Source organism: Neoarius graeffei, chromosome 21 (assembly GCF_027579695.1).
Source record: "Neoarius graeffei isolate fNeoGra1 chromosome 21, fNeoGra1.pri, whole genome shotgun sequence".
Lineage (NCBI taxonomy): Eukaryota > Metazoa > Chordata > Actinopteri > Siluriformes > Ariidae > Neoarius > Neoarius graeffei.
In genome coordinates, this window is record NC_083589.1 from 4,734,885 (window position 1) to 4,758,975 (window position 24,091).

Sequence of the window (24,091 nt, forward strand, 5' to 3'; positions counted from 1 at the left end):
GTCGAACTCGTGAAGAGTCCTGATTTGTACTCTTGTCACATTTTTTTGTCAATATCATACTTTTTTTTTTTTTTGATGTTACAGCTGTCTAGCTTGACTCACTAAAAAACTGTTTTACATTTTTCTGTAGCTTAACAAATTAAGTTTCCTGAAAGTCGGCTCGGCACGTCAATCAACTGTGACAGAAAATCTGATTTCCAGTAAAGGGAAAACAGTGGTCTACAGTACATACAGTTTGCGTAAGCTGTTATATTAACATTATCTACGACTCGAAATGAAGATTTTTCAAGCCAGAAGTAATCGGACTCTCCTGAAAAGGAAATTCCTTCCACAGACTCAAGAAAGCATGAAGAAAGTTATGAAGATACAAAGCTAAGAAGTACAGCAGAAGTATAATGAAGACAACTGAAGACAATAATAATGAAGACAATATAATTAAAACAACTTTTTCCGTTTCCGGTTGAGAGTACGTCGTGCGCGTTCTGGCTGCCGCTTCTCACCAGAGCTTTATTTTTTTTCTTTTTCTTTTTTTTTTCTGTGTGTTTTTGTGTAGTTTGATGTTTGTTTGAGTGTTTTGTCCGCCGGTTGTGGTGTAGCTCCGGACCCAGTTTTGGGCGTCGGTTCCCTCCAGGCCTTGGTTCGCCGTGGGTGATGCCTGCGCTCCCAGCTGTGGACTGCAGTGGGCTCGTTGCTCATTTTACATCATGGTTGTCCAGCGCTCTGCGCTTTAACGCTTGGCGTGGTGTTCCGAGCGATGTTGTTCGATGGTGTCACGGCGGCTGTGCAGGCGGTTTGGGACACACCAGCGCTCTGCGTGGCGGAGCTTCTCTGCTCGCTGCGTGGATCCACGGCTTGGTGTTCGAGCGATGTTGCTGACGGCGTCACGGCAGCGGTGCTGGAGATGTGGGACTTGTTTTCGTGCGCCTTTTGGTGGGACTGTGGCTGCTACACCATGGGAATTACATCTTGACCCCTACTTGGTGGACTTTTTATTTTCTATTTATTTATTTTTTATTATTTTTTTATTTGTTTTCTTTCCTTGTTTATAATTGTAAAGCGTCCTTGGGTTTTTTGAAAGGCGCTATATAAATTTAACTTTATTATTATTAACTGTGCCGACATCTGGAAAAAACCGTTCAGTTTTGGTTTGAGAGCACGCTGTGCACATTACTGCTACTGCTTCTCAACACAGCTTTTTCCTTCTTTCTTTTAACGGTGTTGCATTTGTGTGTTTGAGGTTCACTTTTGTGTCTCTCTTCCGTTTAATTGTTTCGATGCTTTCGGTCATTCGGCGAACTGCTTAGAAAGCAGCTGACAGTTCTCATTAATGAAGTTTCTAATCTGACGTCACAGGCATCCGAAACAGGAAATAATAACCTACACCAGTATGCATAAAAAATTGTATATTTGTATAATTTTAAAGCTCAGGAGAGTGCACAGAGGTCGATGACGGCAGCCGGGCTCCTGGAGTCCTGCAGTTCAGTTCTCTAAAAATATGATCCATAGTCACAGCATGTTCCCTGCTTTATGTCCCGGGGCTCCCTCATGTTTGCGTTACCTTCTGGCTCTCCCTTTTGGTTATGCTGTTATAGTTAGTCTTGATGGAGTCCCTACTTGCACTCAGTGCCAAATGTCTACTGTTCGTAACCATTAGGTGACACTAGGTAAACTTAACAACCTATTTTCTCTCTCTCTCTCTCTCTCTGTTGAGTTACGGTACATGTCACTCCTGAGACACCAGTGATGCTGACCTTTTCTGCTCCTCGGACCTGCCTGACCCATCCTGATGCCCTACGTCTGGCAGGAGTCTCATCACATTACAGCGTCTGTACTTCCTCCGCAAACTGAGGAGAGCAAGAGTCCCGGCCCCCATCATGCACACTTTCTACAGAGGCACCATCGAGAACATTCTGACCAGCTGCATCACCGTGTGGTACGGCGCCTGCACCGTGTCCTGCTGCAAGTCTCTGCAGCGCATCGTGAGAGCAGCTGAGAGGATCATTGGTGTCTCTCTCCCTTCTCTAATGGATATTTATAACTCCTGCCTCATCCGCAAAGCCATCAGGATTGCAGGTGACCCCACCCACCCATCTCACAGCCTCTTCAGCCTGCTGCCGTCGGGGAGGAGACTGCGGAGTCTCCGGGCCAAAACCAGCAGGCTCAAGAACAGTTTCTTTCACCAGGTGGTCAGGAGGCTCAACTCCCTCCCTGTTCTGCCCCTCCTCTGCCCCCTGCCACAGATTCTGCTCGCACACCCCCCTGCCCCCCCTTCAGCATCTGACATGTCATCCTCACAGTCCCCCCCCCAACACACACACACACACACACACACACATATATCTCATCGTTCATTGAACTCAGGGACCGCACATCTCACTTTACCTCGCTCATTTGCACTATTCCGCACTACCTCATCTTAACAGCTGCTAGTTTGCTTATACTGCTTATTTCATGTTTACCTGCTATACCTCAAGTGCCCTTGACTGTTTGGTTATTTGAACCAATTTGTGTGTGTGTGTGTGTGTGTATATGAGTGTTTAGTCTACGTCTAGTTCATATCTAGTGTTTATACTGTTTATATTGTCTGTTTGAGTGTTTAGTCTGTGTGTAGTTCTTATCTAGTGTTTACACTGTTTATTTAGCTTTTGCCATAGGAAGATCTATATATATGTACATACATCATGGCATGGGAAACCACAACAGCTTGCGCCAATTACAGTGGCCCCATTGTACCGAATTTGCATGTCTTTAAACTGTGGGTGAAACCGGAGCACCCGGAGGAAACCCACGCGGACACGGGGAGAACATGCAAACTCCGCACAGAAAGGCCCCTGTCGGCCGTGAGGTTCGAACCCGGTACCTTCTTGCTGTGAGGCGACAGCGCTAACCACTACACCACCATGCCGCCCGTGTTTGAGTATTTAGTCTATGTCTTGTTTTATCTAGTGTTTACACTGTTTATATTGTCTGAGTGTTTAGTCTATGTCTTGTTTTATCTAGTGTTTATACTGTTTATTTATACTGTTTATATTGTTTGAGTGTTTAGTCTATGTCTAGTTCCTATCTAGAATGTTTTATACTGTTTATATTGTTTGTTTTTTTCAATTATTCTATTTTTATTTATTGCATTGCCTGTTTGCACCGTGGGTCAGAGAGGACTGATATTTCATCTGTGCTGTATGTCGAGCATGTATAGCATATTTGACAATAAAGTTGACTTGACTTGACATTGCTCTTGTAGAGGACGGCCCCATATGGACAGTTGAAAGATACACTTGGAAGACGCTCTGGACACTTACACTTTTGCTACGATGGTTTAGGACTACAATCACCATGATAACTTTCGGACTGCTGTTGTCATGAACAGTTTTGCACTCAAGTCTCCATCACTGAACAGTTGATGGTTAACGTCAACAAAACAGACTTCGTGTTAAAACAATAAGGAATTTCCTGGTTACACAGTTGTACTTTGTGACTCTATAGGACACTGTTATAGAAGTGAGTTATTTATAATCACGCTATCTGTTATCACCCAGATGAGGATGGGTTCCCTTTAGAGTCTGGTTCCTCTCGAGGTTTCTTCCTCGTGTCGTCTGAGGGAGTTTTTCCTCACCACTGTCACCTCAGGCTTGCTCATCAGGGATAAATATATTTATTAGGGATAAAATTAGCTCATGTTTAAAGTCTGTAATTTTCTGTAAAGCTGCTTTGTGGCAATGTCTGTTGTTAAGAGCACTTGACTTGACTTGACTTGACTCCTGTCTAACTCTGAACGATGGTGTTGAGTTTGCACAGTGGTGGTGCTGTACTTGTTAGCCATGTTAACCTCATACCTCCAGGCTAATATCTTGGCTACAAGACTATATTTGAGGTAAATGACACGTTGAATCAGCAATAAGAAAAACATTTGCAGTTTACTTTCATTTTCATTTGGTTAATAAATCAACTAGCGTGTGTATCAATGATTACATGTGGTCCATGCTAATGTTAACAAAACAGTTTGTGATTAATTATGAAACACCACACCTGCTAGCGATTAGAACTCGAGTGTTAGCATAATCAGCGTAAGTGTGCTTTATAATGTTTTTTTTCTCATTACAGGAATGCTGCCCCATCTCCTTGTGATTAAGCACTCAGCTCGTTAAAGTAACACCTTCTCTCCTCTGTCTGGACTTATTAACACTCCGTCTCCTCTTTACAGCTCTGGGATCATGAGACTTTTCAGATATGTCCTGGATTTTATTGGTGAGCACTTGGCTGTAGAGGGAACCAGGGTTTTATTGAATTGTGGCAGGAATGTTAGTGCGCTTGACTCACCCAAGCCCTGAGGGGAACCATGCAGGCCTGGAGGTGAGAATGAGGTGAGAACACATTCTCTCTCACGCTGTCTCTCTGTTGAGCCCGAGGTGAGTTCAGGCATCTCGGAGACAGCGTGGGCATTTTAATCACACCTCCAAACCGAAACCATCATTACAAGATGTTATGTCCTGCTGCTTTCACAGATAATGTCACTCTGTAACTAGTGAAATGCATTTTAGTCTTTTCAGCAGAGATCCTGTCAACTCTTTATATCCCTGTATCATGTTGCAGCCTATGACTGAACTTAACAGCAATAAATCTTTGGTTAAAATTCGATATATTAGCCGTGTTGTTTCATATTTCATACCCAAAACACAACTGTAACAATCAGACCCCTGTTCTCACCCACAACACCATTGTGACCAATCAGACCAAGAATCCTGCCCCACAGAGCTTCTAACAGAGATACTCTAAGAGTGGAGGTTCCAATCTTCAAACGTAAACATGTGACAGAAGTGGGGTCATAGTCGGGATACCACAGGCAGGCTGTTCTGTCTGAATGGAATCGTATAGGAGAAGTGGCTCAGTACTCTGAACAAACTTCTATTTTGTAAAAGCAATCGGCTTCATAATAATTAAACTACCTCTGTTGTGAGTTTCTGTAGCTATAGTAGTTTCACATAGCAGGGAAGCTACCCCTGCGCATAACCCCCATCCAGGAGGGCCAGGGTTCCAAGGTATCTAGTAAAGTCAAGTTTATTTGTATAGTGTATTTAACAATAAACATTGTCGCAAAGCAGCTTTACAGAATTTGAATGACTTAAAACATGAGCTAATTTTATCCCTCATCTATCCCCAATGAGCAAGCCTGTGGCGATGGTGGCAAGGAAAAACTCCCTCAGACGACATGAGGAAGAAACCTCGAGAGGAACCAGACTCAAAAGGGAACCCATCCTCATTTGGGCGTCGACAGACAGCATGACTATAACATTAACAGTTTTAACATGAAGTCAGTTTCGTTGATGTTATAAACTCTTCACTGATGGAAACTTGAGTGCAAAACTGTTCATGACAACTGCAGTCCTAAAGTTAGCAAGTCAACTGTAGTCCTCAGCCATAAAAGCATTACTGTAAGTGTCCAGAGCGTCCTCCAGGTATGACTTTCAACTGTCCATATGGGGCCGTCTTCCACAAGAGTGATGCGATGAGACTCCAACCAGACACAGGGCACCAGGATGGATCAGGCAGGTCTGAGGAGCAGAAGAGGTGAGCATCTCGATCCTAGGATCGACATGTAACTCAGAGGGACAGATTTTTTTTTTTTGGGGGGGGGAGAGAAAACACAGGTTGTTAGCCACTGGGGGTGGTGCAAGAGACTGGCAGACCAGCGACTATGGTTGTTAGAGGCTCTAACTTGCACAAGCCGTGGGTGTATTTTGTAAGACTTAGAGAGCTCATCCTCTAAGCCGCCCCAGCAATAACAACCTTTGGAACCTGGCTGCTGTAGCCTTGACATCATGATAAGCTACACCCACCTTCTCTACTTTGGACATGTAGTGAGGATGTCTGAGGGCAGACTTCCCAAGTTTCTCTTGAATTGGGTGCCTGCACATGGCTTCCAAGGGGTCAGACATCTAAGACTGGGCCTAATCAAGACCTTAGAGAAAGACCTAGAGTCTTTCACAGGCTGCAATTTCTCTATGGGGAAACTGCGTGCTAGACCGCTCGAACTGGTGCCACCTCCTGCAAGTCGCCAAACGTTTTTTGGTTGAGCGTGAGCAGGCAGACTTGTTTATGGATGAATGAAGACCTGATCAAGGTACAAGGTAAGGTAAGGTGCTTTGATTAATATCAGGCCTGTAGTACTCAAGTCCAGGACTTGACTCGTGCCCTAACTTTAAGAACTTGTGACTTGACTTGGACTTGGACTCGTGCATTAACTGCATTCAGACTCGTACATTGGAGACGAGGACTCAGATTTTTTCTTTATTTCTTGTAACATGCCATAATAATTTGGCGTAAGATATTCATATCTACATTAATTTTTATACTAATTTTGTGCAAGAGAATGCACATTCATCTGTTCATACGTCATGTTCAGGAACAAACTAACGTTATTGGCGCTAAAATGCCTGGAGAGAACGCCCCTAGGATTGTCCGCTTTGCTTATACAAACTTCTTGTGCAGTGGGAAAAATGCATTGCTATGTTTTCCATATGTAGAAGAACTATCGAGGGGACGCCGGGGGCAACCTCGAACTTCAATTGTTATTTGGCAAGCCTACACCCAGAGAAGTAAGTGATGCTATGTTATTTGCCCTGTTCATGGGGGGGGGGGCTTGCTGAGCGATGAACAAGCTTTTTATCTGTAGCCTATTAACAAAAATGGGGCAGTCAAGCAGTAACATTAGTCCAACACAGTAGCAGAGATGGTTTCACATAAAGGCAGCAATAGCCACCATCAAATGGTGCGGTTGGAGTCTTGTTCTCGGACTTGACTTGGACTCGACTCGAAATTTTCTTTAATGACTTGGACTTGAACACTGGGGATTCAAGACTGGACTCAGACTTGAGGTTTAGTGACTTGACTACAACACCGATTAACATCTTATCCATAGACTAGCAAATTATGACACCACCTGCCAAGTCCTAAAAAGAAATAATCATTGTTTTGTCAGACAAGTGACAGTTGGAGGTCGTGCGACACATGAAATACATTTCTGGCAGCTCTGCGCTCTGTCGTCTAGCGACCACATAAGCACAAAATTGTAGCCTAATAAATATAAAAAGTCAAAGCCCCTCCCATGCCAGGACCTGATCTTCCCAGGCAGTCTCCCATCCCAGGTACTTAGCGCATCGAGCGGCACCAATCTCCGTTTCTATAGTCCTTGGCCTCTCTCCTATTACATAGTTAGGGTTACAGTAGGGGGCCGGTCCTCTGGTAACCGCGAAAGTTTGACTCCCTACTCACATCTGTATTGTGGCCTCACCAGATAGCAATAAGTACCATTTTGATAACAGTCTTAGATATGACCCAGCCATGAGTAGAACTCACAATCTCCTGGTTGAGAGGCAGACATACTAACCACTAAGCCAGCTCATGGTATAATAAACAAACATAGTTAAAAATAACCAAACTCAATAACCATATTAGGAATCTCTACCATCAAGGCTACACTCAAGCCTAAAAACTCTGCTCTACCACAAGAATAACTGTTGTAGACGTTAGAAGAATGTTGGATGTCAGAGAACTGATACCATTGGCTCACAGTGATGATATACATGACCCAAGCTGAAGCTAGTTATCTGTTACATTTTAATCAACAGGAAAACTGCCAAGATTGAAATCTCACCTCTAAGAGTATCTCTGTCTATAACAATTAGACCACACTTTTCTCCTACCATTGTGCAAAATCAGACCAAAGATCCTGTCCTCCAAAATGCCACTCTAATCAATCAGAACCCGAAATTCCAGCAAAGTTCCCCTCCTCTGATGATATCACTACAACCAATCAGACAGCAGTTTCTGCCCCCACAGCTAGTGCAGTACTTTATGGGTAGTTTAACCCCCTAGCCACAGTGATAAAGAGCTACACTATATGTGTAAACATATGTGGACCATCACACCTATATGTGGTTCTTCTCCAAACTGTTAGAAGCACACAATTGTATAGAATGTGTTTGTACAACCCCGATTCCAAAAAAGTTGGGATAAAGTACAAATTGTAAATAAAAATGGAATGCAATAATTTACAAATCTCAAAAACTGATATTGTATTCACAATAGAACATAGACAACATATCAAATGTCGAAAGTGAGACATTTTGAAATTTCATGCCAAATATTGGCTCATTTGAAATTTCATGACAGCAACACATCTCAAAAAAGTTGGGACAGGGGCAATAAGAGGCTGGAAAAGTTAAAGGTACAAAAAAGGAACAGCTGGAGGACCAAATTGCAACTCATTAGGTCAATTGGCAATAGGTCATTAACATGACTGGGTATAAAAAGAGCATCTTGGAGTGGCAGCGGCTCTCAGAAGTAAAGATGGGAAGAGGATCACCAATCCCCCTAATTCTGCGCCGACAAATAGTGGAGCAATATCAGAAAGGAGTTCGACAGTGTAAAATTGCAAAGAGTTTGAACATATCAACATCTACAGTGCATAATATCATCAAAAGATTCAGAGAATCTGGAAGAATCTCTGTGCGTAAGGGTCAAGGCCGGAAAACCATACTGGGTGCCCGTGATCTTCGGGCCCTTAGATGGCACTGCATCACATACAGGCATGCTTCTGTATTGGAAATCACAAAATGGGCTCAGGAATATTTCCAGAGAACATTATCTGTGAACACAATTCACCGTGCCATCCACCGTCGCCAGCTAAAACTCTATATTTCAAAGAAGAAGCCGTATCTAAACATGATCCAGAAGCGCAGACGTCTTCTCTGGGCCAAGGCTCATTTAAAATGGACTGTGGCAAAGTGGAAAACTGTTCTGTGGTCAGACGAATCAAAATTTGAAGTTCTTTATGAAAATCAGGGACGCCGTGTCATTCGGACTAAAGAGGAGAAGGACGACCCGAGTTGTTACCAGCGCTCAGTTCAGAAGCCTGCATCTCTGATGGTATGGGGTTGCATTAGTGCGTGTGGCATGGGCAGCTTACACATCTGGAAAGACACCATCAATGCTGAAAGGTATATCCAGGTTCTAGAGCAACATATGCTCCCATCCAGACGACGTCTCTTTCAGGGAAGACCTTGCATTTTCCAACATGACAATGCCAAACCACATACTGCATCAATTACAGCATCATGGCTGCGTAGAAGAAGGGTCCGGGTACTGAACTGGCCAGCCTGCAGTCCAGATCTTTCACCCATAGAAAACATTTGGCGCATCATAAAACGGAAGATACGACAAAAAAGACCTAAGACAGTTGAGCAACTAGAATCCTACATTAGACAAGAATGGGTTAACATTCCTATCCCTAAACTTGAGCAACTTGTCTCCTCAGTCCCCAGACATTTACAGACTGTTGTAAAGAGAAAAGGGGATGTCTCACAGTGGGAAACATGGCCTTGTCCCAACTTTTTTGAGATGTGTTGTTGCCATGAAATTTAAAATCACCTAATTTTTCTCTTTAAATGATACATTTTCTCAGTTTAAACATTTGATATGTCATCTATGTTCTATTCTGAATAAAATATGGAATTTTGAAATTTCCACATCATTGCATTCCGTTTTTATTTACAATTTGTACTTTGTCCCAACTTTTTTGGAATCGGGGTTGTACGTTGTAGCGTTACATTTTCCCTTCACTGGAACTAAGAAGTCCAAACCTGTTCCAGCATGACGGTGCTCCTGTCCACAAAGTGAGCTTCATGAAGACGTGGTGTGTGAAGGTTGATGTGAAAGAACTCGAGTGTCCTGCACAGAGCCCTGACTGAACTTAACCCCACTGAACACCTTTGGGATGAACTGGACCTAGAGCCTCCTCAACATCCTGATCTCACTAATGCTCTTGTAGCTGAACTGAATGAACACAAATCCCCACAGCTACGCCCCAAATCTAGCGGAAAGCCTTCTCAGAAGAGAAGAATGGAGCTTATTATAACAGCAAAGGGGGACTAATAGAGCCTCACTAACAACAGTTTACTAAATAAAGCTCTGCTCATTTAGTAACAATGAGGTGTTACTCAGGGTGAGTAACAATGAGTATGATGGTAAGGTATCCATGTACTTTTGGCCATATAGTGTAGTTTAGGTCAGGGATCAGCTTGAGCTAGCCGGACAGTTGAACCCCTTGTTCTCAGTGCTAGGCTGCTAGTAAGACGACCTTGATTTTGCAACTTACACTCACATTAACCATGCTAATTTCTCCCTCAGCTAATTAGTTACTGTTTATAAGCTAACAATGAAGAAGTTCATCCACTCACCCTGGTGTTGTTCCTCTCGGCCTTGAGCTCCGAAATCTCCTCTTCTTTCTCTAGCAGCTGTTCTCGACAAGCATTCAGTTCTTTCGTCAGGGCTGCAAACTCCTGCAGATCACAAAAAACACCAGATTAGCATCGTGCTAATTGTTTTGAGCAAGATGATGTCCTAATGCTAACTCAGAAACATATACACACACTTTTATACTTTTATACACACACTTCAGCACATTTTAATTAGGCTCATATACATTCGCTTTATGCTTTGTCTTCATGTAGCTGTACCACTCATTAAGGTAGGCATTAACATCTCATCTCATTATCTGTAGCCGCTTTATCCTGTTCTACAGGGTCGCAGGCGAGCTGGAGCCTATCCCAGCTGACTATGGGCGAAAGGCGGGGTACACCCTGGACAAGTCGCCAGGTCATCACAGGGCTGACACATAGACACAGACAACCATTCACACTCACATTCACACCTACGCTCAATTTAGAGTCACCAGTTAACCTAACCTGCATGTCTTTGGACTGTGGGGGAAACCGGAGCACCCGGAGGAAACCCACGCGGACAACATGCAAACTCTGCACAGAAAGGCCCTCGCCGGCCACGGGACTTGAACCCGGACCTTCTTGCTGTTAGGCGACAGCGCTAACCACTACACCACCATGCCGCCCAGGCATTAACATATTAGCAAAAAAAAAAATCAAAATAAAGCAAGTAGTCTGAACTGGAGCCGGGATCTGTGACAATTTATCGATAATGTGATACGAAAACGTTGTAATACTTGATGTTAGGACAGAAAAGTGTGTTTTCAGTTTCTGGGTTCTGTTCAAAGTCCAGGGCACGGGTCAAACTGTGAACATGAAGCTCCACTATGAAATTAAACATAACCACTCCCATTTATCCTATTTATAACCATTTACTAATACATAGTGGTGAAGCATTAAAAGGTAATGGTTGTCACCGTTCAGTCATGCTAATTGTTTATCTGGTCTTTAGAAGCAACATTTTATATACTGTACCTTCATTTTATCTGAATATCCCTGCACCATGTTAGTGGGACTGCTTACAGCAATCACTGTATGTCCTCTTAAATTAGGATAAATAGGAAACTCACAAAAAGCATAATAAATGACCCAAAGTCATTAAGATGATGCATATATATACCATACTGGACTGAATCTGCAGTAATGCATTATGTATGCATGTGAGTGTGGGGATCAGAGAATGAGGAGATGAAACGGACACTTTCATGTCTGATATTTACAAAAAAAAAGTAAAAATACCATTTCTAATTTCTAATTCTTAAATTACAGGATGATATTTTCTCAATTATAATGTAACTTGTGATAAGTCTTTCGGTGGCGAAGAAAAGGAGCCGCGGACATCACGCCTACATCAACTAACACGACTAGGAGACCTTGGCTGTTTTTTGTTTAGCGTAAATCATCTGCCCAACGTCAATTTCACGTGCAGTCTTTGGTCAATGAGAACTCATTCGTAATGCACCAGAAATCCACCACGCTGCTCCTCATGGTTTTGCCAGTATCCCTGGCAGGGGGGTTAAGGGAATACTACCACCTTCCCACAGTGGACTCCCAGGCTAGTGGAGGGAAGGAGGCGCCTTAGTGCTCCTATTGTGGACCACCCAAATTGGGGTGTACACCCACTACCCAATCTATACAGATTTATTCCCCCCATATCGGCAACCATCCGGGAGAGAAGATTACAGTTTGCTGGCCACTGCTGGAGCAACAATGAACAGCTGGCTAGCAATCTTCTTCTATGGCAGCCCAAAAACGGTACCACCTCTGTGGGTTAATGTATAGGATGATCTTATGTAGATGATTTGTAACATGTGGTGAACCAGCCAGGAGTTGCTCATGTTAGCTGATTGTTAACTGATGACAATTTTTTTTTTACATTATACGCACTGTCTCTATTGATTTTATATTTAAAAAATAAACACCAGCTCAACACTTTACCACTGAAATGGTTTGTTTGGAGTTAATAGAGCAGTGTTAGATGAGAAGATGATCAAGGCCAAAGGAAAACACTGCATCCCCTGACAGGATGAGGAGGACAAGGAAGAGTTGAGTTTATCATACCTCAATAACACAGATATTGATTTTATCCCACCTACACTGTGGAGTTAGATTAATGGTGGCTCAGTAATTGGACCGGGATCTGAGTGTATGAGAATCCTAACATCCAAAAGCCCAGTCGCAAATGATAACAGAGAGAAGAGGGACGAGGCAGTGACGATGCAGAACTATAGAGACATAAAGTTAAGTTGGAAGTTGATTTGGGCTGTAAAGTTTCTCATAAACCACAGCTACTGAAGAGACTTTTGTGCTAAAATATCCTCAGTAATTTATTACAACTGGAAAGTTCAGTGTCTCTCTGTATTGCTCGTTTGTTCACTATGGGATGGTTTAGGGTTAATGTTTGTGCTTGCATGTGTCATGAATTCCTGCTCTCAAATTCCTGCCTTCACATCATCTGCATCAGTTCATATTTTGTCAACCAAATTTTTTCTTTCTAGTCCCATCTCTGCCCGTCATGTCAATGGTCTGTTGCCCTATTGTGTACACCTGTTCTATGTTTATCTGTTAATTAGTCCATCTATTTATACCCTGCCTTTTCTTTGGTCTTATCATGGATTTACTTTCACTTTTAAGTCAAAGCTGTGTTTCTGAGATCTGTATGTTTTTATATTTCCTGGGTTTGATGCTGAACTGTTTTCCTGTATGGATGATCATTGTTTACTGTGCGCTATATAAAAAATGAAAAACCTTTTGTAAAGTCTCAGTGGTCAAGGTTCTGGGTTCAAGCCCAGTGGCCGACAGGGGCCTTTCTGTGTGGAGTTTGCATGTTCTCCCCGTGTCTGCGTGGGTTTCCCCCACAGTCCAAAGACATGCAGTTAGGTTAGCGTGGGGCGGCCTTGGGCTGAAGTGCCCTTGAGCAAGGTACCGAACCCCTGACTGCTCCCCAGGTGCTGTAGTGTGGCTGCCCACTGCTCTCTCTGTGTGTGTGTGTGTGTGTGTGCGCGCGTGTGTTCACTGCTTCAGACAGGTTAAATGCAGAGGATGAATTTCACTGTGCTTGAAGTGTGCACGTGACAAATAAAGGTTTCTTCTTCTTCTTGTCCTCTCAAGAGTGTTGGTGATAGAGGGATAAGCTTGTCCTGCTTTTTAGTTTTAGTTCCTTCACATGATTTTTCCTCTTTGGCCCATTCTTTGGAACAATGCTAATAGCTTCAAGCAATAATTAATCAATATTTAACTTCTTCCTTCATCACCACCACCACTATATGCTAAACTTGTGGCGAGCCAGCCAGGAGTGGCAAGAACATTGTCTAGCTGCATCCCAAAATGACTCAATGAAATCCAGTCTCATCCAAGATGTGTTTACTGAGACTGAGAACTCAAAACTGAAATTTTGTGACATCACGCACATCTCGATTGAGTTCAGCTTTGGTGAATCAGCTAGGAATATGCAATTAAGCATGAGAATTGTCTACAAATAGACAATCTCTCTCACCAAAGAAGGGCTTTTATGTTCTCTTGAAAATTTCCTGAACATCAGTAGCTGCAATGGGTGGCACGGTGGTGTAGTGGTTAGCGCTGTCGCCTCACAGCAAGAAGGTCCTGGGTTCGAGCCCCGGGGCCGGCGAGGGCCTTTCTGTGTGGAGTTTGCATGTTGTCCGCGTGGGTTTCCTCCGGGTGCTCCAGTTTCCCCCAAAGACATGCAGGTTAGGTTAACTGGTGACTCTAAATTGACCGTAGGTGTGAGTGTGAATGGTTGTCTATGTGTTGCCCTGTGATGACCTGGCGACTTGTCCAGGGTGTACCCCGCCTTTTGCCTGTAGTCAGCTGGGATAGGCTCCAGTTTGCCTGCGACCCTGTAGAACAGGATAAAGCGGCTAGAGATAATGAGATGAGATGAGATGAGATGAGTAGCTGCAATGTGTATTGCAAGATTTAGATTGAATTTCACAATTATATCAACACACTATGAGACATTATTGAATCAGGATCCAATAAAGCCACCAAAAAAGTTCCACAAATCTGAGTTCCTCAAAAACAGCTCACTGTGACATTCTGCACTTGTGCCTACACTAATACTCGCTAACCCATAGCAACCTTGTTAACTCATGCCACCAGCAAGGGAAGAAAATGCAAAAGGACACTGTATAGTTGGAGACAGATGGAATAAAAATGAACAAATCTTTTGTGCAAAGTGACAACAAAATGTCCAACTGTCCAAGCTCCACCTCCAGAACTGTCTGCTTGTAGTGATAATAGCTGACATCTTACACCTCCTTTCTTTGAATAAATGAGTTAGATAGATACGGGGCTCTTGGCATCTTATTTGAAAAAGAAACAATCTGTTGTAGGGAATCTTTAGGGGTTTCTCCAGAGAGACAAAACATTCCAGAAGTCTGACCAAAATCTGGGTTCTAAACAAACACATCCAGCTTACAACTTTATCATGCATGGCCTATGAGCATGGAGCAGTGCATAATGTGGAGAATGTCTCACAGACCTGCAGAGTATCTAAACCATCGAGGATTAAAGTTCTGCTGTTTTAGCCTTCAGTCTCACACTGTGACCTCACAGCAGGTCAAAGGTCACAGTACACTCATTCTCCCCAGGCATGATGTAGGTAACATGGCAGAGAAATCCATTCAGGTGATTTATTATTAACACCTTCTTCACCTGATGTCAAGAGTTCATTATTTCAGATATACTGTATAAAGTACATATTATTTCAGATACATACATGTTCTGCTTGAACTGCAAGGACTAAAATTGTTGACAGTTTTAAATAAGCCTGGAATATAGTTCCAAAATCTATAAGAATACAGCCTAATATTATTTAATAATAAACGCTACAGTAGGGTTGAGGGTGCTGCTGATGCAACACACATTACTATTAATGGAGTTGAGTAAAAACTTTTCCAAGAGGCATCCAAGGAGGACTCCAACTAATACCACCGGTTAATTTTTAATTATCCAGAATAAAAGATTGAATTAAAAAATAGAGCTTATTTTTGGTTTATTAACAAGTGGTACACTGTTGATTCTCAATTCTGATTTGTTAGCTGCAAATCACAGGGATTTATTACCAAGTTCACAACTTTTTCCAGAAGGGGTTTCCCTACTGCAATGAGACCAGAATTCTCATCTCATCTCATTATCTCTAGCCGCTTTATCCTGTTCCACAGGGTCGCAGGCAAGCTGGAGCCTATCCCAGCTGACTACGGGCAAAAGGCGGGGTACACCCTGGACAAGTTGCCAGGTCATCACAGGGCTGACACTTATGGCCCTTTTCCACTACCCTTTTTCAGCTCACTTCAGCCCGACACGGCTCGCGTTTCGACTACCTTAGAGCAGCACAACTCAGCTCGCTTCAGCCCTGCTTAGCACCCAAAACTCACACGGTTTTGGAGTAGGGCTGAAGCCAGCCAAACCGAGCCGAGTGGGGCTAGGGGCGTGAGCAGACACTCCCCTGTGCACTGATTGGTGAGGAGGAGTGTCCTCACACGCCCCGCGAGCACGCTGGGATCTGTAAACACCGTAAACCCGGAAGAAGAAGAATTACGAATTACGAGAATTTCTGAAGCCTTATGCGCCTCGCCTCATCTATACGCTCTTGCCAGTATCTGTTGGCGTTGTCGGTGACAACAAGCCATAGCACCAAGACCAGCAACACTAACGACTCCATGTCCTCCATGTTTATTGTTTACTATCCGGGTCGTGAGACTACCGCTTAAAAGGTCACTGATGTCACTGTTTGCGCCGCCTAACGACATCACGTGACGCCCACCCACTTTCGCTAACTCCACCCAATGTGTCCACCCACTTCCAGCCAGCACGGTTCAGCGCGGTTGTAGTCGAAATGCAACTCCAACAGCCCCGCTCAGCTCAACTCAGCCGCGTTGGTAGTGGAAAAACGGCAATAGACACAGACAACCATTCACACTCACATTCACACCTACGGTCAATTTAGAGTCACCAGTTAAGCTAACCTGCATGTCTTTGGACTGTGGGGGAAACTGGAGGACCCGGAGGAAACCCACGTGGACAACATGCAAATTCTGCACAGAAAGGCCCTCGCCGGCCACGGGGCTCGAACCCGGACCTTCTTGCTGTGAGGCGACAGCGCTAACCACTACACCACCGTGCCACCCGAGACCAGAATTGCATTACATTAATGGCATTTAACAGACACTCTTATCCAGACCGACGTACAACATACCCAGATGCAGCCTGGGAGTTAGGTACCTTGCTGGTCTAGGGAATTGAACTGGCAACCTTTTGGATCCAAAGCTAAGCGTTAGGCCATGGCTTCCACAGGAATAGCTGTTTGCAGTGGTGAAAAGGTTAATGGGCCATTCTCATAAGTTACCATTATTGGATCGAGGAGTTAACATTTTTTTGGTTTCTCAATAACAAGACAAGCTGTGTGGTTTGTGTGTGTGTTTTTTTTTGTCTTATTAACTTCAACCGCAAGAAATATGTGCTTCACTTGCATATTTCCTAAATGTTCTCTGTTAGCTGATAAGCAACTTTTATCAGTTCCTCCAGAAGGACAAACCAAAGAACCCTGTACCTCTTAAGGAACCCCTAAGGTTCTTAGCATCTCACGTGGAACTCTTTCCATGTTAGGTTCTGCATGGAAATACCTCCAGAGAAATAAACCAAAGTGATTTCCCTTCAAAGTCCACTTTAAACGCTATCCTTGCTGTTCTTCCTGAATAAAAGAACCCTTGTATCAATGCTACACCATTGCTGTACCATCTTCACACGTTGCTAAAGTTGGAAGCAGATAAAGCCATTTACATTTTGGGAAAATAAATATTTAGCATTACGTGCACACTCAGACAGTCTAAACCATGAGATGCCCTCGTCATGGATCCATGCACAGTCAGAGTGCTAATTAAAACGTGTTGATTAGGGGAGAGGTGAGAGCTGGAGAGGTGTTGGAGAGAAAGAGAGATACGCTGTAATTGCAGCATGTTCAACACGGATTCAGACGGGAAGCAGACAGGAGGAAGGAGGTAAGAGATGAGACCGACTCAACAAGCCGCTCCCAGCGAGCTGCTGTTCTGGAGATACAAGGGTGACGATACACCATGATAGAGGAATCTGAAGTAATTACACCAGTTGTTGGATGCTTAAGTGAATAAAGCAACTGAGTACTTGAGACCACACCCTGGACCAATTCTTGGGGCAGGACTCAATCACATAGAAATATATTCCTTACAAACCATGGCTTGATGGTAGAAAATGTCACTTTTGTGCATGTAGTTTTGCAAAGTGGTAGACACTGGGTTTATCTATTTGTTGTTTTTAGTTATTTTCCTTTAGTACCAACACTTAAGTGGGGAAGAACAGCACTTTCTGGATGCATGGAACATCATAATGCAGGAATACCTGCAAACGAGGAACTGATCTTGTGTCAGAAGGTCAAGCTTGTAACTCGATAGGTCGAACTCATCACATCGCTTGGTGCGCAGCACTGAGATTAAGAGCAGAAAGCTTTAACACATAATATGGACCACACTATAGTTCAGGTGAAACAATCCCGAAACACACTTTACAAGATGATCAGGAATTAGTTCTCTGGACCTCTTCCAGGCTTGCAAAAAGCTTTCATACTTCACAAAACATACTGAACTCTCTGAGCAAACAGTCCCACATCCTCACAAGTGTGAAAACAACCTAAAACAACATTCTTCAAAATGAAGGTGCCATCCAAAATGGAGTGATGTCATTGTAGAGCCATTTTTCCTGAAGAACTTTTGGAATTATTAGATCTTTAATGAAATAACTGTTACTATTGTGAAGAAAGATCATTTCATGTTCAGGAAGCACTTCAGTATCCAGGTCAGGATGGGAGTGGATCTGGAGTCTAACCCAGAAACACTTAAGAACCTTTTAATAAAAGTTTTAACTTTTTTCTTTTTTTAAAGTTCTTTTTCCAAACCTCATTCAATGACTGATAGTACAAGATCTTGGAAGATCCTGAGGAAATCTGATGAGATGGAGGAAATTTGATTGGTCTTGGGTATCTTATAACAAGCTAGCTAAGCATAGAACAGGCACTCATGTTAACTCATGTTAAATGCATAATGTCCATGATAAACACTGCAGCTACAAATGCTAACATCATCCCATCATCCACACCAAGGGTTGGGAAATGAAGTTCAGTTCCAAATTAGAATTGAACTCAAAATACCAGGTACCGGGCAGCACAGTGGTGTAGTGGTTAGCACTGTCGTCTCACAGCAAGAAGGTCCTGGGTTCGAGCCCAGCGGCTAACGTGGGCCTTTCTGTGTGGAGTTTGCATGTTCTCCCCTTGTCTGCGTGGGTTTCCTCCAGCTGCTCCGGTTTCCCCCACAGTCCAAAGCAGGTTAGGCTAATTGGTGGCTCTAAATTGACCGTAGGTGTGAATGGTTGTCTGTGTTGATGTGTCAGCCCTGCGATGACCTGGCAACTTGTCCAGGGTGTACCCTGCCTCTCGCCCATAGGCAGCTGGAATAGGCTCCAGCTTGCCTGCGACCCTGTAGAACAGGATAAAGCGGCTACAGATAATGGATGGATGGATACCAGGTACCGGGTAACCATAAAAAAATGAATTTTGGTTCTGCTCATCAGTTCTTTTGGCCCATGTGAACTTGGAGAAGATATAATACTGAAACGGCTGGTAGAACACTACTGCTCAAAACGTTCACATTCCAGAATTCACAGTAGATCTGTAGTGTAGTGATTGCCATCATGTAGCACGCATGAAAAAAATATATATATGCATACACATCGTGGCCACATTTTACTAATTTGTCCCCATGATATCTATTCATTCCCTCATTGTAATTAAACAGTAGGCATGTTTAAAACAAAGGACTGAATTATTAAAATGTGGCCAAATATATACGTATATTCCCAGATAGCAAATGATGTTATTTCAATGTTGATATTTGGTCAAGATGGTTGATTTACAGTTATAGTTGAACACTGATGGTGGATCAACCATTAATCAACCACTGATAAAATAAAAAGTTGAAAAAATGTGTTCGAATCAATGTAATGGTTGAAGGAAACATTTGATCAATGTTGAATATATGTTGATTTTGTCATCATACACTGCACCACTGGACGGGAGCCTGGGGTGCACTCTGGGTGAGACCATTTTGTGTGTGTGTGTGTGGGGGGGGGTTTCCTATATTTCATTGAATTTCATTTATTTAATTTAGAATTTTAATAGAGCACAAGGAACTATGAAGAATAGATTATTATTTATGGTTATGTGCAAATCTTGTGTGTGCAACATGTAAGGAAAAAACGAACAGAAAATTCTACCGGTCGCTATTTGGAATGGTCCAAATAACCGTCTCTCAGAAGAACTTTCAGAAGAGCTCGAGCTCCGTTGACGACGAGACTTGCGACCATAGACTGTCCGTGCTTGCGACTGAAGAAATTTGCTTCAAAAACACTGGCCAGTTCTCCTCTTTGTGGTAGTGTGGTTAAAAATAGTGGTTAAGTGAACATGTGCTTGTACACATGGTACTCTGATGGACAAGAACCCCATCCCACCTCACGCCCAGTGTTCCTGGCATAGGCTCCAGATTCACCACCATACTGAGTAGGATAAAACAGTGACTGAGGATTACTATACAGACTTATGACATGTTATGTATTCTCATCTCATTATCTCTAGCCACTTTATCCGTCTACAGGGTCGCAGGCAAGCTGGAGCCTATCCCAGCTGACTATGGGCGAAAGGCGGGGTATCTACACCCTGGACAAGTCGCCAGGTCATCACAGGGCTGACACATAGACACAGACAACCATTCACACTCACATTCACACCTATGGTCAATTTAGAGTCACCAGTTAACCTAACCTGCATGTCTTTGGACTGTGGGGGAAACCAGAGCACCCAGAGGAAACCCACGCGGACACGGGGAGAACATGCAAACTCCACACAGAAAGGCCCTCGCCGGCCCCGGGGCTTGAACCCAGGACCTTCTTGCTGTGAGGCGACAGTGCTAACCACTACACCACCGTGCTGCCCCTGGGACAAAGTCTCTCATCTCATTATCTGTAGCCGCTTTATCCTGTTCTACAGGGTCACAGGCAAGCTGGAGCCTATCCCAGTTGACTACGGGCGAAAGGCGGGGTACACCCTGGACAAGTCACCAGGTCATCACAGGGCTCTGGGACAAAGTACAAATTGTAAATAAAAACAGAATGCAATAATTTACAAATCTCAAAAACTGATATTGTGTTTACAATAGAACATAGACAACATATCAAATGTTGAAAGTGAGACATTTTGAAATTTCATGCCAAATATTGGCTCATTTGAAAGAAAGAAATGCTTTATTTATTCCTTTTTTCCAGATTCAAATTAGTCATTTTTGCTGGATATTTGTCTCCACTTTCCACGTTTGGGTTATTGTTTGGGGAAGCCATGGCCTAATGGCTAGAGAAGCAGCTTTGGGATCAAAAGGTTGCTGATTCAATTCTCTGAACCATCAGGAATGGCTGAAGTTGCCTTGAGTAAGGCACCTAACCTCCAACTTCTCTGGGTATGTTGCTCTGGATAAGAGCATCTGCTAAATAGCTGTAATGTAATCATTTTGACCAATCATAGCACACAGGATGTGGGAATAATGGGAGCATGTTAGGAGAGATTTTTGCACGACTTCCTCTCTGAGTTTATTGGTGGATTTATGCTCCACATTTATATGTTTTCCAGGCAACAGTGATGTCTAATACTCGCGCTCATCCTGCGGGTCAGAATGTGGGCTGTAATGGAGAGTCCAAGAAGCCGAGTTAAACCTTTCTAACAATTTCATCTCTGTGCGGTCTTTACATTACATTAAGGGCATTTAGCAGACACTCTTATCCAACATACAACATACTCAGAGCAGCCAGGGGAGCAGTTGAGGGTTAGGTGCCTTGCTTAAGGTAATTTCAGCCATGCCTGCTGGTTCAGGGAATTAAACCAGCAACCTTTTGGTCCCAAAGCTACTTCTCTAACCATTAGGCCATGGTTTCCCACAAAGACCTGTGTATGTGCAACATATGAATTTAAACTCAAACTTCCCTGCCGTGTGTTGACACTAGAGAAACACTTCATGGATTTGGACTTGAAGATAATAAGGACCAATTAAGGGCTGTAGATTCAGAGCTGTACATGTTAATGAGCAAAAACAAATGAGTGAAGGTTATTAATTTGTTTAGTTATACAGTTAAGCTTGTTCTTTCTTTCTTTCTTTCTTTCTTTCTTTCTTTCTTTCTTTCTTTCTTTCTTTCTCCAATACAACCTTTTTCATCAGGTCCTTGCAGGTGCAGCATTTACTTGAATCTATATGAATGAATGAATGAATGAATGAACCCTTTATTATCACTGTACCAGTGAAATTGACCATCAACCTGTCCTTACAGAGGGGGAACAGGACAGGAAGACAGGGATAAAAGAAAAGGAAGCACAGTAGTAACATGAGGAGAGAGGAGGAGAAAAAAAGCAACCCCCACATTATGCTCCTTGAGGAGTACAGTGTGGGAACATTAAAAAACCTCAGCACATAAGCACAAAAATAACACAAGTACACTTTACAACATGAAAAACTCGGGACTTGAAGGGGGAGAGGGGGGCAATCAGGGGTGGGGGTAAAATCAGGGGTGGGGGTAAAAAAAGGGGGGGTGGGGAAGGGGTTTTGGGGAGGAGGTAGAGGTAACCCAGCACAGCAAGCAGCCGTCCGCTCCTGCAGCCATAATGGTGCTGGTCATGCACCCGCCTGTCACACTGGGGGTGAAGCAGCGACCGCGAGAAGAGGGGGGGAGGAAAATACGAGAGAGAGTCTAACAGCAGTGTTCTCTAGGGGAATTGTTGTCCCAGCAACGGCCTTGACCAAGGCCAGTGCTGGCGGAGAGCCGAAATAGATAAGATTGGAATTTGTTTCGTCTTGACGAGCAGACGCATTCCTTTGCACGCCTACTCCATATGTTCGTATGTCCGTATGTCCACTTTGTCCATTTTGAGCTCCAAAACGATCCAATTTCCATTGCAAAGCCAAAAGCTTCTCCATGATGTTATCCACATTGCAGTTCAAGTTCTGAATAGCCACAGTCTAAGTGCCAACAGCTCTGCCCACCACTTCAATCATGTCAGGCAGCTTTATGGGGCTTTGAACAGCTGTCACCATTTTCTGATTTCCTCGATAAACCAGGGCAATGCCTAATCCAATCAGCAAAAGTCCTGTTATCATGGTTCCGAATAGGTAGATGTCTTCAATGTCCTCCACAGAAAGAACCGCCAGGCACACGACCCGCCACCGCTCCCACGCATCCATCGTGTAACCGGCTGTGAATGTTCCAGCAGGACAGGCTGGTTCCCCCGAACCCAGGCTTCTCGTCGAGAAGATTGTGTCAATTGCGTGAAGAGACCAGTTTATCAATTCCATGGTTTTTAGTTCGGAGAGCAATGCAGAAAGAGTCTCTCAAAAATACAGACACAAGACAGACGAGACAGCAGAAGCAGAAGCAGGAAAGATAAGGGAAGGGAGAGGGAGAGAATGCGACCGCCTTCCGCAAGAGCACAGAGAAAAAGTATAATATAAAATACAACCCCGATTCCAAAAAAGTTGGGACAAAGTACAAATTGTAAATAAAAACAGAATACAATGATTTGGAAGTTTCAAAATTCCATATTTTATTCAGAATAGAACATAGATGACATATCAAATGTTTAAACTGAGAAAATGTATCATTTAAAGAGAAAAATTAGGTGATTTTACATTTCATGACAACAACACATCTCAAAAAAGTTGGGACAAGGCCATGTTTACCACTGTGAGACATCCCCTTTTCTCTTTACAACAGTCTGTAAACATCTGGGGACTGAGGAGACAAGTTGCTCAAGTTTAGGGATAGGAATGTTAACCCATTCTTGTCTAATGTAGGATTCTAGTTGCTCAACTGTCTTAGGTCTTTTTTGTCGTATCTTCCGTTTTATGATGCGCCAAATGTTTTCTATGGGTGAAAGATCTGGACTGCAGGCTGGCCAGTTCAGTACCCGGACCCTTCTTCTACGCAGCCATGATGCTGTAATTGATGCAGTACGTGGTTTGGCATTGTCATGTTGGAAAATGCAAGGTCTTCCCTGAAAGAGATGTTGTCTGGATGGGAGCATATGTTGCTCTAGAACCTGGATATACCTTTCAGCATTGATGGTGTCTTTCCAGATGTGTAAGCTGCCCATGCCACATGCACTAATGCAACCCCATACCATCAGAGATGCAGGCTTCTGAACTGAGCGCTGATAACAACTTGGGTCGTCCTTCTCCTCTTTAGTCCGAATGACACGGCATCCCTGATTTCCATAAAGAACTTCAAATTTTGATTTGTCTGACCACAGAACAGTTTTCCACTTTGCCACAGTCCATTTTAAATGAGCCTTGGCCCAGAGAAGACGTCTGCACTTCTGGATCATGTTTAGATACGGCTTCTTCTTTGAACTATAGAGTTTTAGCTGGCAACGGCGGATGGCACGGTGAATTGCATTCACAGATAATGTTCTCTGGAAATATTCCTGAGCCCATTTTGTGATTTCCAATACAGAAGCATGCCTGTGTGTGATGCAGTGCCATTTAAGGGCCCGAAGATCACGGGCACCCAGTATGGTTTTCCGGCCTTGACCCTTACGCACAGAGATTCTTCCAAATTCTTTGAATCTTTTGATGATATTACGCCACTATATCTTTACTTTTGAGAGCCGCTGCCACTCCAAGATGCTCTTTATATACCCAGTCATGTTAATGACCTATTGCCAATTGACCTAATGA

The 24,091-nt window shown here is 43.4% G+C and overlaps 2 protein-coding genes across 2 annotated transcripts in view; both read right to left on the minus strand.

Annotated features, from left to right (window-relative positions):
* The window catches only part of rps16 (ribosomal protein S16), a 457,927-nt gene that overhangs the window by 417,826 nt on the left and 16,010 nt on the right, over window positions 1-24,091 (minus strand). The window lies entirely within an intron of this gene.
* ppfia2 (PTPRF interacting protein alpha 2) overlaps window positions 1-24,091 on the minus strand; it is a 204,181-nt gene that overhangs the window by 85,631 nt on the left and 94,459 nt on the right. Inside the window, exon 2 of the mRNA XM_060903793.1 lies at window positions 10,236-10,337. Coding sequence (XP_060759776.1) covers window positions 10,236-10,337 — 102 coding nt within the window. The remainder of the gene's footprint in view (window positions 1-10,235; window positions 10,338-24,091) is intronic.